This window comes from Esox lucius, chromosome 14, assembly GCF_011004845.1.
Source record: "Esox lucius isolate fEsoLuc1 chromosome 14, fEsoLuc1.pri, whole genome shotgun sequence".
In the NCBI taxonomy this organism is placed as follows: domain Eukaryota; kingdom Metazoa; phylum Chordata; class Actinopteri; order Esociformes; family Esocidae; genus Esox; species Esox lucius.
In genome coordinates this window covers 24718996-24731731 of record NC_047582.1, presented here as the reverse complement: position 1 = coordinate 24731731, position 12736 = coordinate 24718996, and the positions used below count along the sequence as shown (strand labels likewise).

General features: G+C 42.3%; 1 protein-coding gene across 1 annotated transcript; it reads right to left on the bottom strand.

Moving 5' to 3' along the window:
- On the bottom strand, positions 1–7567 carry tuba7l (tubulin, alpha 7 like). Its single transcript, XM_010878208.4, has 6 exons — positions 7449–7567; positions 6969–7191; positions 6699–6847; positions 5106–5258; positions 4471–4998; positions 1–491 (listed from the first exon to the last, which is right to left on the bottom strand). The coding sequence occupies exons 1-6, from the start codon at positions 7449–7451 to the stop codon at positions 195–197; spliced, it is 1353 nt and encodes a 450-aa protein (XP_010876510.1). The 5' UTR covers positions 7452–7567; the 3' UTR covers positions 1–194.
- Between the last annotated feature and the right edge of the window lie 5169 nt (positions 7568–12736).

Sequence of the window (12736 nt, the reverse complement as noted above, 5' to 3'; positions counted from 1 at the left end):
ATGTTAAGTTGAATCTGCTAAACGAAATTTGTGTAACACTGATACCAACGTATATTTTCTTGCTTAATTTCAAAATGTTTTGGAAAAAAGCATGACAAAATATTACCAAAATTATGCTGGCAAAATAAGCCAAAACACAGAACTTTTTTTTTAACTACCAATCAAAAGTAAAACATTTGTCCCTAAATGAGTGTTCAGTATTCATCTCCCTCCTCAGTCTCTCCCTCCACTGAGTCCACTCCCACCTCCTCATAGTCCTTCTCAAGGGCAGCCAGATCCTCTCTGGCCTCAGAGAACTCACCCTCCTCCATACCCTCTCCAACATACCAATGCACAAAGGCACGCTTTGCGTACATCAGATCAAACTTATGATCAAGTCGAGCCCAGGCCTCCGCGATGGCTGTGGTGTTGCTCAACATGCACACAGCTCTCTGGACCTTAGCCAAATCTCCACCTGGCACGACTGTTGGTGGCTGGTAGTTGATACCAACCTGCAAAGCACAATAAAATCTGAAAACCTGACCAATATTTGGAACACAAACTGTCTTGTCATTGTCATTGGAAAGTATTCAGACCCCTTTCCTTTTCCCATTTTGTTATGTTACATCCATATTTGAAATCTGTACACAATAGGTTTAGAAGTTTTTGCAAATGATTTAAAAGAAAACCAAATATCACAAGTATTCAGATCCTTTGCTATGCATCCTGTTTCTATTGATCATCTTTGAAATGTTTCTACAATTTGATTTGAGTCTATCTGCAATTATTACATTGACCGGAAATAATTTGCAATGCACCCACCTGTATAAGATCCTACATTTGACAGTGCATGTCAGAGCAAAGGCCAAACCATGTGTCAGGTCCTGGCTGAGGGCCTCTAGGTATCTCTGTGCTGCTGTTTTGGTTGGCCCCCATTAGAGGCAGCTGCTCCACATTGCCTGGAATTGGGGATCCTATTTAAATAGCTCTTGTTTTACTTGAAGTTGTGGATCATTGTTTGCATCGCCATTTGTCGTTTTCATTGCAAGTTTACAAACATGAACCCCTAAACTCCAACCCTGTGTCCTGCCTCCTAAACCGTGACAGAATGATCCACCAACCAAGGACCATGCAGAGCTGGACCCTGGATCCCCGTCAGGATGCAGAGCAGTGGCAAGCCGATTTTGGGGTCTATTAGTGCTATTGGGGTCGTTGTGTGGGCGGGATGAAGAGCCCCTGTCGCAACAATCGGGGTGCTCGTTGGAGTGCCCCAAGCACAGGTAGAGTGGCAGTGGATGTTGTCGTTTTAATAGAAAAGTGCACCGAGCACTGATAACACTAAACAAAAGGTATACACCAAAACGAAACCACTCACTACGTATGTTACCAACGGAGACAAGGAACAATGACAGACAAAGTGAGGGGAGCAGAGGAGAAACATTTAAACACATCCTAATAACTTGATTGGGACCTGGTGTGAGCGACAATTGGAGACAAGACAAATGAAGGAGTCATGTACAACGGGAATCCGAGAAGAGCGGGAGATGACGGAACCTCACCGTCACGAATCCAGAAAATCCCATTGTATGATTTTTAAATAATTAATTTGCATTTTATTGCATGACGTAAGTATTTGATCACCTACCAACCAGTAAGAATTCCGTCTCTCAAAGACCTGTTAGTTTTTCTTTAAGAAGTCCTCCTGTTCTCCACTATTTACCTGTATTAACTACACCTGTTTGAACTTGTTACCTGTATAAAAGACACCTGTCCACACACTCAATCAAACAGACTCCAACCTCTCCACAATGGCCAAGACCAGGAAGGAAGGAAGGAAGGAAGGAAGGAAGGAAGGAAGGAATGAATGGGAGAAGGTCATGTGGTCTGATGAGACAAAAATAGAGCTTTTTGGTCTAAACTCCACTCGCCATGTTTGGAGGAAGAAGAAGGATGAGCACAACCCCAAGAACACCATCCCAACCGTAAAGTTTGGAGGTGGAAACATCCTTCTTTGGGCAATGCTTTTCTGCAAAGGGGACAGGACGACTACACCGTATTAAAGGGAGGATGGATGGGGCCATGTATCGCGAGACCTTGGCCAACAACCTTCTTCCCTCAGTAACAGCACTGAAGATGTGTCGTGGCTGGGTCTTCCAGCATGATGACCCAAAACACACAGCCAGGGCAACTAAGGAGTGGCTCTGTAAGAAGCATCTCAAGGTCCTGGAGTGGCCTAACCAGTCTCCAGACCTGAACCCAATAGAAAATCTTTGGAGGGAGCTGAAAGTCTGTATTGCCCCGAAACCTGAAGGATCTGGAGAAGGTATGTATGGAGGAGTGGGCCAAAATCCCTGCTGCAGTGTGTGGAAACCTGGTCAAGAACTACTGCAAACAAAGGTTTCTATACCAAATATTAAGTTCTGCTTTTCTGACGTATCAAATACTTATGTCATGCAATAAAATGCAAATTAATTACTTAAAAATCATAATGTGATTTTCTGGATTTTTGTTTTAGATTCCGTCACTCACAGTTGAAACGTACCTATGATAAAAATGACAGACTTGGACATGCTTTGTAAGTGGGAAAACCTGCAAAATCGGCAGTATATCAAATACTTGTTCTCCCCACTGTATATACATTGCACTGGATTTTTGGAGTTGTAAGGTATTATTTGACCAAAGATATTAAAATCTGTCCGGAAGACGAGAAAAGTAAATGACCATCAGGTCTCAGAGGGACTCATCACTTTCATCTTTGGTTGATTTGGATAAACAAACATCAGTGCCCACAAACTTGAAACTACCTTCGGGTTGCATAACTTCTCGAAGGTTTTTACACAATGATTTTGACCGGTTGTCAGCTCACCCGGGACAAGCTGTTCTAGTCGCTTATATAATTAGTTTATGTCAGAAGTATTGTTTAATTTAGCAAAATACGACCACCGGGGTTGCCTGAAAGGCCCAATTTGAACACCTCCCATCTTTGTAAATGTTTGAAAATCTAAACTATGAAATTAACATCTGACATTGAGGAAATAGTTGATGACTAGGTAAGACTGAGATAAATGATTAAATAAAAGCGTGGTCTGACAGGTGTTTCTTGAGTCACAGTCACTCATTTTAATGATGCGTTCTACGATGTGATCTTATGCTTCAGGGACCAGTCTAACCAGATCACACTGGTGTGATCTTACATCAAAGAGTTAATAAAAAAACTCAGACTGTTGTGAAGGTTCACCTTCCAACAGGGCAAAGACCATAAGATTGAACCCGATTGAACATCTCTGGAGAAACCAAAAAATTGCTATTTTGACATTCTGCAGAGAAGAATGGGAGAAACTCCTCAAATACAGGTGTGCCAAAGCTTGTTGAGTCAAAACCAAGAAGACTGGCTGAAATCACTGCCATAGGTGATTCAAAACAAGAACTGAGTAACCAATTCTGAATACTTGTGCAGATGTGACAGGGCTCAACAGTAACAATGGCCCGAAGGCCAGTAAAAGGTCAAGTCGCAACCAAAAAAACAAGCAACTCACTGTCCTGATCAGGCCATTGCAAATGGATTGAAGATTGAAAAAAATTATAATAGCATTTTAAACTCGACATCCTCCAGCTGTTTCGTAATCTGGCACATGCACAAATAACTACCTTGCACCTATTGCACCCACTGTTGGTCAATCAAGAGTTGAGTAGTGATGTGATGCATGGCTGTCTGGTGTTGTTTTTCACTAAAACATTTAAAAACTTGCACGAGTCACTTGTGAAGATGGCATTGAAGGATAACTACAAGCTTAAATGAAGGCGCACACTTTTACCTCAGTGGAAAAATAATATAACTGTTTTTTAAATTCAATGCAACTCAGATGCATTTTGTCGTAAGATCCTGGCTACAGCGGAAAAAGGTGTGTCGTTCTACAAAGGCACAGACAACTTTTGTAAAACGTTCCTGACCAGCCATACCAATAGCATACAGCAGTCAGCATGACAGCCAAGTTGGTGGCAGACAATCAATCTTGTGGGGGCCGGGCTGGTCAGGAATTTATGCCCTTTGGGTGATTGCACGACTTATAACAACCACATACCACCTAACAAAGAAACCAGCCATTCGTACCCGGAAATGAGTAATTAGACATTTTATGAAAGAAATGTACAATTATTTTTTGTTTTATACATCTAGGATTTGCAAAGGTAGTGTATTTCTGAAATTGTAAAAGGATTAAACATGTAAAGTAACAGAAGTCTTTGGTTTTATGTTATTACTCTGATAATTACAACTTTTGGAGGGAGGGAAGGTAATATATTTGCTAAAAGTTCTTAACAGTTTTTGCTTGGTCACGATTAGGCATTATGAGTAGATTGATAAGGAAAAATTCTATTTAATCTAGATTAGATTAATGGTGTAATATAATAAAATGGGAAAAAGTGAAGGTCTGAAAACTTTCCAAATGCACTGAAGATCAATGTGAATAAATTAATCCATTGCTTGCTTACCTTAAAGCCAGTGGGGCACCAATCGACAAACTGAATGGTGCGTTTGGTCTTGATTGTTGCAATGGCAGCGTTGACATCTTTGGGCACCACATCCCCTCGGTACAACATGCAGCAGGCCATGTACTTCCCGTGGCGTGGGTCACACTTTACCATCTGGTTGGCAGGCTCAAAGCAGGCGTTGGTGATCTCTGCGACAGACAGCTGCTCATGGTAGGCCTTCTCAGCAGAGATGACGGGCGCGTATGTGACTAGGGGGAAGTGGATACGGGGGTAGGGTACTAGGTTAGTCTGGAACTCCGTCAGGTCCACATTGAGGGCCCCATCGAAACGCAGTGAGGCGGTGATGGACGAGACGATCTGGCCGATGAGCCTGTTGAGGTTGGTATAAGTTGGGCGCTCAATGTCAAGGTTTCGTCGGCAGATGTCATAGATGGCTTCGTTGTCAACCATAAAGGCACAGTCAGAGTGCTCCAGAGTGGTGTGGGTGGTCAGGATAGAGTTGTAAGGCTCCACCACTGCTGTTGACACCTGGGAAAATGCACAAGATCGTCATCCTCTGGTGTCAGAGTTTGATAATGAAAATCTCTATACAAAACATAAGTATTGCAAACAAGAAAATAAACAAAAAAGAATACCTGAGGGGCGGGGTAAATTGCAAACTCCAGTTTGGACTTTTTGCCATAGTCCACTGACAGTCTTTCCATGAGCAGAGACGCAAAGCCAGAGCCAGTCCCACCCCCAAAACTGTGGAAGATCAGGAATCCCTGAAGCCCAGTGCACTGGTCTGACTAGAGGGAGACAGAAAACACACACATTAAAGAATGTTAGTTTTCTCAACTATGGGTCCTTTTGATTCAAAGTGAAGTTTTTACTGATGTTTCCATTGCCATTTAGTCTGATACAGTTTAACACTGCCCAAATTCCCTCATTGGGCAAATACCGATCTTGACACAAAATTAGGAATGCAATCCTTTGACAGTAACAAGTCTCTATATGTTAAAGCCTAATGCATGTATATCATTTCCTAAGCAATGTTTGATTGTAAGCCACCAAGTAGCAATACTTTTATACACTTCATCACACAAATGTGTCTTTTTCATCCCCAGAGTTGCCACTTTTGTGCAATACATTGCACTTTTCATGCCCTGTTGTTTATTTTTTCATGACTTTGAAACAGCACTGTTCTACTGTTCTCTTTACGTTTTTTTTTACATTTCAGATTTCCCCAGTGTTTCCTTTGGAAAAACATATTGCCATAAGGGGGTGGCTGGGCGTAGATATAGATTTTGCAAGTTAGTCAAGGTCAGTAACAATTAGTAACTGAAAATTGTCTTTGGATTGACAGTTCACAATGTAGTATTTAAACTGGGTTGCTTAGCAAGAGATACCTGTCCAAAAATGTATAAACATTACAAAATTGTAAATTGCATTACATGAAATCTATAAAATTAATTATGGGGTTGTGACTTAGTTACCATTGTCAAATTTGGTTTCCAATGGAAAACCAGCTGAGAACAGCTGTTCTAAAATAATGTTAGAGGTGGCTTATGGTAGGGAAATAAACATTCAAACTACAACAGCGCTGGTGGACATCCAGTAACATGCCAATTGCACGCTCCCTCAAAACGTTGTGTATCATCCACAGCACAAGATTAATGATTAATTAATGATTAGGACTGTGCCCAACTAATATTTTAAGAACAGCAAATAGCGGCCAACCTGCTAAATGTTGTCAGTAGAGCACAACAAAGCAAGGCAACCATATTTTATTACTAGCCCCCTGAAATTAAAACCGCATTACCCACCACAGGACCCCTGACCTTAACTAGTACCAGAGATCACCTATATTTTACTAGTTGTAATTTGAATAGTCACTACTGTAATTTTAGTTGTCAAAATCCTAATCCTAATGTTACAACTTAATAATAGTATTTCAGCAAAGACTAGTCTTTAATCAGAATGAAATCAACTCTTTTGGTTTTACTATAAGTTCGACCTTGAAAAGTTCAACGTTAACCATTTGAAATGTATGAACACACCCATGTGATCACGCTAAGATCACGTCCATTTGCTAAGGCAACACGCTAGCGTTCCAGCTCAGCCAGCGTTCTTGTGTAGTTTTACAGTCATGTGATTTTTGCGTTCTATTGTCCAGCTTAACTATTTATTTCTACATGCTATGCTTATTTGTTTTGAAATTGGTTAATATCCCATTTAATATGACTTACTAGTTTGCGAACCCTGTCAAGCACTAAGTCCACGATCTCCTTTCCGATTGTGTAGTGGCCTCGGGCGTAGTTGTTGGCGGCATCCTCCTTGCCCGTGATGAGCTGCTCGGGATGGAACAACTGGCGATACGTCCCGGTGCGCACCTCATCTATAAAAATATACATATTAAGTTTGAACTTTAGTGGGGATTTTTCCTCCAACGGCCATTTTGCAAAAGTGTAAAAACCTTCTCTTCACCATTTTTACTTATATCAAATTGTTGTCCTTACCAACAACAGTTGGTTCAAGATCGACAAACACAGCACGAGGTACGTGTTTTCCCGCCCCGGTCTCGCTAAAGAAGGTGTTGAAGGAGTCGTCCCCTCCTCCGATGGTTTTATCGCTGGGCATTTGCCCATCAGGCTGGATTCCATGCTCCAAGCAGTACAGCTCCCAGCAAGCATTACCGATCTGGACACCGGCCTGACCAACGTGAATAGAGATGCACTCACGCTGTAGAAGAAACCCCAAAACTGTCAAATTTATGTTCACATTGTAGTTACCCAATTTATGTTACCCATAACCTGCTAACATTAACATCACTGGTATGTTAATTATCTATGATTAGATAGCTACTAAGGTTGGCGAAGCAAACACATTGCAGCGATTACTGTATTAACGTTTAAGTGGCTAGCTAAGTTACATACAGCAGCTAACTATTTAGATCAAAATGGTATGTTTGCCAAAATCTATTCTAATATAAAACTTACCATTGTGATTTTATAATTAAGTATATATGTGTAGCTAGCTAATTGCGCTCGTTGACAGTTGCTAGCTATTCCTGGCTCTACGACTTCTAACAGTTTTCAGTTAATGTCAAGGGGAGAGAAAAAAAAATATTGCTCATTCACACTTATATCGTCTTTTATGAACTCGCCTTTGCTTCCATCTGATTGGTTGTATTTTATACATTTGCGGTGTCAATCGTTCATTCCTCTTTTACAATTGGACTATCGTTTGAAATTTTAAAAATCAACATGGCCAACGTATGTTATTGGCTTGTTTTGCTGCATTTTTTTTATGGGATTTTTTTTACAGCAAGGCAGGTTCCAAAATTGCTGATTTGTTTTCTTGTGTGATATTACCTCCACACACCATATGATCTGAACAAAACGACTTGTTGTGCAGACCTTGATGTCTTTTTGCTGATATGTATTATACAGTATGTATGTTATTTTTATAGGCAGGTATATCATTAACCGTCAGTACCGTAGAAAAGCCTCCGTGTACTCAGTCTGTACTTCTATTTTTCTCGTTTTAAATTGCTCAAGCTCCGTCATTGAGCTGTTTTTAAGAAGACATAGCTTAAATGTGTTGCATCCATAATCATGGTTAGTTGATTAGTTCTCTGATAAGGATATGCTATATATATATCAAATAAAACTTTTCCAAGCGGGGAGGTGGAAGATAAAAACATTTTAAAACCTTTACATTGCCTTGTATCACTGTGCTCTAGCGACTCCATGTGGCAGGTCATGTCTGCGAGGGCAATCATCATATTTGTTGTTGGCCTGGGATTGTGCTCCGTTTGCCGACCAAAACGCCTTGGTTGAGGGATCAGGGTGATAAGAATCAGATGAGCTTGGTGAGATGTCCAAAGGTGGACATTTCATAATCTTTGACTCTAGCTATATCGAAAGTACAAACATAATAAAAAATTGGAGGATATACATTTAAATAGGTGTCAGAGAGACTGCCATTAGAGGTGCAGAACAGGGAGGTGGTGGATCTTGGAGGGAGAACTGAGCACAACTGAATAGCAGTTCCAGTAGAACAAGGGCAGAAACTGGAGACTGAATGCATGTTTTTATGAAAACAATTATACCTAATATTTTTGAAATTAAATAACTTGATTAATGTGAATAAATAAAGCTGGTGATGAATTAATGTTTACACTGATGAGCCAAAAAACATTATGCCTGTTGGCCCTCCATGTGTGCCCAAAACAGCACCTACCTGCCGAGGCATGGACACTACCAAGACCCCTGAATATGTCCTGTTGTATTTTGCACCAAGACATTAGCAGCAGATCCTTCAAGTCCTATAAGTTGCGAGGTGGAGCCGCCGTGGATCTGACTATTTGGTCCAGCACATCCCACAGATGCTCAATAGAAATGAGATCTGGGGAATTTGGCAATGAGGTCAGGGCAACACCTTGAACTCTTCATCATGTTCCTCAAACCATTCATGAATAATGTGTGCATTGTGGCTGGGCTCATTATCCTCTGGATAGAGGCCACTGCCAAGAAGGAATACCATGAATGGGTATACCTGGTCCACATGAGTTCCCTACCCAGGGTTTCCCAGCACTGGCTTGTTTTCTTCTCGCAGTGCATCTTGGTGCCATCACTTCGCCAGCTAAATGGTGCACACATTGCATAGCCATTCACGTGATAAAATAAAATGGGACCCATCAGACCAGATTACCTTCCACTGGTCCAACGTCCAGTTCTGTGGCTTGCGTGCCCATTGTAGGCGCTTTCGATGGTGCAGGGTTCATCATGGGCACTCTGACTGGTCTGCGGCTACGCAGCCCCATACACAGCAGGGTGTGATGCACTACGCAGCCCCATACGCAGCAGGGTGCGATGCACTACGCAGCCCCATACGCAGCAGGGTGCGATGCACTACGCAGCCCCATACGCAGCAGGGTGCGATGCACTACGCAGCCCCATACGCAGCAGGGTGCGATGCACTACGCAGCCCCATACGCAGCAGGGTGTGATGCACTACGCAGCCCCATACACAGCAGGGTGTGATGCACTACGCTGAAGGAAAAATACTCATGGGGCTTTCCTCATGTATAAGCAAAGCAAATGGGGGCCTAGGCCCAAGGCCTCTGACCATTAGGGGCCTCAGGCTACAAGGCACCCGTAGGCCCATAATGATCAGAGGCCCAGGGGACAATGTACTGTGAATGTAAAATGTAGAAAGATAGATGGATAGCGCTTGAATAAGTGGACCTTTGAGCCCATCAAGTGCCCCCTGACTACCAGGGCTCCACCACAACCCATACAAGAGTCCCCAACTCCACTTACCAGGACTTCTCCACAAACCATGCTAAGGTTCCCTCCTCCTCAACCCATACCAGGTTCCCTCCACAATCTTTACAGGGACCCCTTGGTCCCGCCACAACCAAGACCAGAACCTCTAACTACCAGCGTGTTAGATATTAGATCTATTTAATATGTTGTATATAGTACATTTCTGTTAGATTTTCCATGAATGTGAGGCAATAACAATAATATATTGTAGCGACCCTGTGTTCATTTAAAGTTCTAAGTTGGTCAGTTATGCTTCATTAGGGGGCGGGGCCTGACAGTTAGGTGGGGCTGTTTTACCTGGTGGGATGTCCGGCAGTGAGGAGGGCATCTCTGGGTGCTCGGGGACAGAAGGGGCGATGCCCTGAATTGGACAGTGCCTGGCTAGGTCCCTGCCAGACCTTAGAGCGTGTCGGAGAAGTGGTGTACCGGATCCAAACGCCACCAAGGGGGCGCAAGGTGGTGGTGCACAGGGACAGACTGGCCCCTTACAGGGGCAGACAGACAATGGGGGGCGAACAAAGGGACAGTGGGGTCAGCCAGGGGGCGGGGCTTTCAGAGGAGGTTTCCCAGGAGACAGGGACTGAACCACCAGCTGAGTCAGGAGGGGAAGACACACTTGGTGGGGAGAACAAGTCGAGGCCTCAGAGAGAGAGGAGACCTCCAGGTCGCCTGAGTGACTTTGTTTGTGCCCTCGGGGTCGAGGGCTTGTAAAGGGGGGAGCTGTGTAGCGACCCTGTGTTCATTTAAAGTTCTAAGTTGGTCAGTTATGCTTCATTAGGGGGCGGGGCCTGACAGTTAGGTAGGGCTGTTTTACCTGGTGGGATGTCCCGCAGTGAGGAGGGCATCTCTGGGGGCTCGGGGACAGCAGGGGCGGGTCCAGGGGTCTCAGGCCATAGCTTATATAAGGTGGGGTTTTGGAAGCATCTCTCTCTCTTGTGGCTCCACTCCAGTGTGAGATAGAGAACCGTGACATGTGTACTTAGCTAGCTACAGATCTAGGAGAGTTTGTCAAGAGCCTGTGTGTGTGTTAACAGGTATTGTTGGGCGTAGACAGTAGCCACACAGCTGTCTTGTTAGGGTTAATAAATTCTACCTGGCATTCTTTACCTCTGACTCCGACTCCTGATTTAGCATCCCGGCCAGGGGTGTTACAATATATTTATTATTATTATTGGTGTTTAGAGCGATTTTGTAGGTGTTGTAGTTGAAGTTGTATGCCATGATTGTTTTCAGCTTCACTTGTAAGTCACTTTGGACAAAACAAAGCATTTGCTAAATTACTTAATGTAAGGGTCATTTTTTATATTTTACTTGATATTAACTTGATATAAATGCACATTATATTTTTTTCACAACATTCAGGCTAGGTCAATGCTTCAGATTATGATTTAAAATAATTAGTACATTTCCTCACTTGAGGAAAAATGTGCAGAAATTATGCTAGAAGAAAATTGTTGGCCACTGTTATAAAAATGTATATTTTGCTGATAAATAGATAGAAAATGCTGGGGTAGCGGAAGCAAGAGAGAGTTCCAGTTATTTCAAAAGGTTTCTGTAATCAACAGGAAAATGTAAGAGGACAATGAGTGGTTTCACATGGGGGGAGGAGCTTGTGTGTGAACGTTGCATGAGTTCTTGGGTAGGAGGGGCCTCCAAAGAACTCCATGCCTAGGGGCCTCATAGAATGTAGGTCTGTCCTAAAATAACTGTATGCTTAAAGTGAATAGTGTTCTAAAGCACATGAAAAGAACACAGGGATTTCGAGGATCTGCTACAGAATAATTGTATTATAAATATACTGAAGGACATAAGTTTACCCATTTTAACACACTGTTAAACTATATCAATACTAGTGTACTAAAGGACAACTTATAAGTGGTTCCAAAACACAAGACCTTAAGTATAGCTTTTTTGGTCTTCGGGGTCCATCTGTGACATCAGAATATGGTGTAGTAGGTGGGTGCTGGAGTATTTTTGACTGAGGACCCTTGGCAGGACAACGACCATTATCACCACAGCCGCATGGATTAGCGTGTCCCGAAATTAATATTTTTGTTAAACCTAGCCATAATGTTGAAGCCAACTGAGTTTCCTCAGCAGCACATCACCAAGGGCATGCAGAGCATGGGGCTGGAACGAGATTTGCAGAAAGCGTTCAAGTCGTGTTCACAAGATTTTAATCTTGGGTGTATTTAATGGTATCGAGTCTACAATTCTAGATGGATGTTTACCGCAATTACCAAATGTTAAAATGTTCACGTTTCTACAGTAACCTGACAGTGATTAGCCCATTAAAGTCAATACATTTCAGGGATACTCCCTTTCACATAATATATACACTAGTCAATTTTGAAATGAACACATTAATTACAACCATTTTACCTCATCAAAAATGGTTTAGGTATTCCTTAACTGCAAAGGTTTATGTACATCCAATGCACTAGAAACTTCCTACACACAGCTCAGATGCCTAAGCTTGACTACAGCAGTGACTTTAGTACCACAATTAACTGAAGCAAATGGGCAGACATTGAATTGATGCACTTGAACACAAATGCTGCCCTCAATTTTGGAAACATTGAAAATAAGAGCTTCATTTAGTTATGGACTAACGCTGCAGTTGACCTTATAACCTCATTCACATGGCTAACACATTCTCATTGTTTTTTTACATCATGCTAGGTAAATGATCAGTTAGCTTAAGCAAACCAGTGAAGTGGCACTGAAAGCTTTCAAAGCATAAAAACCCATAAATGCGGTCATTTAAGATGATTTCCAGAATACAAGGAAATTTTGTTTCCAAACCAACCACACATTTGCATACACAAAACACTTTTGTTCAGATGCCCTAAGATTAATGTAAATGGAAGCATTAACCCCAAAATAAAACTGCCTCAGATTTGAAACTAGCATTACAAATTGCTCAATTTAAACAAATCACCGCAAAGACACCA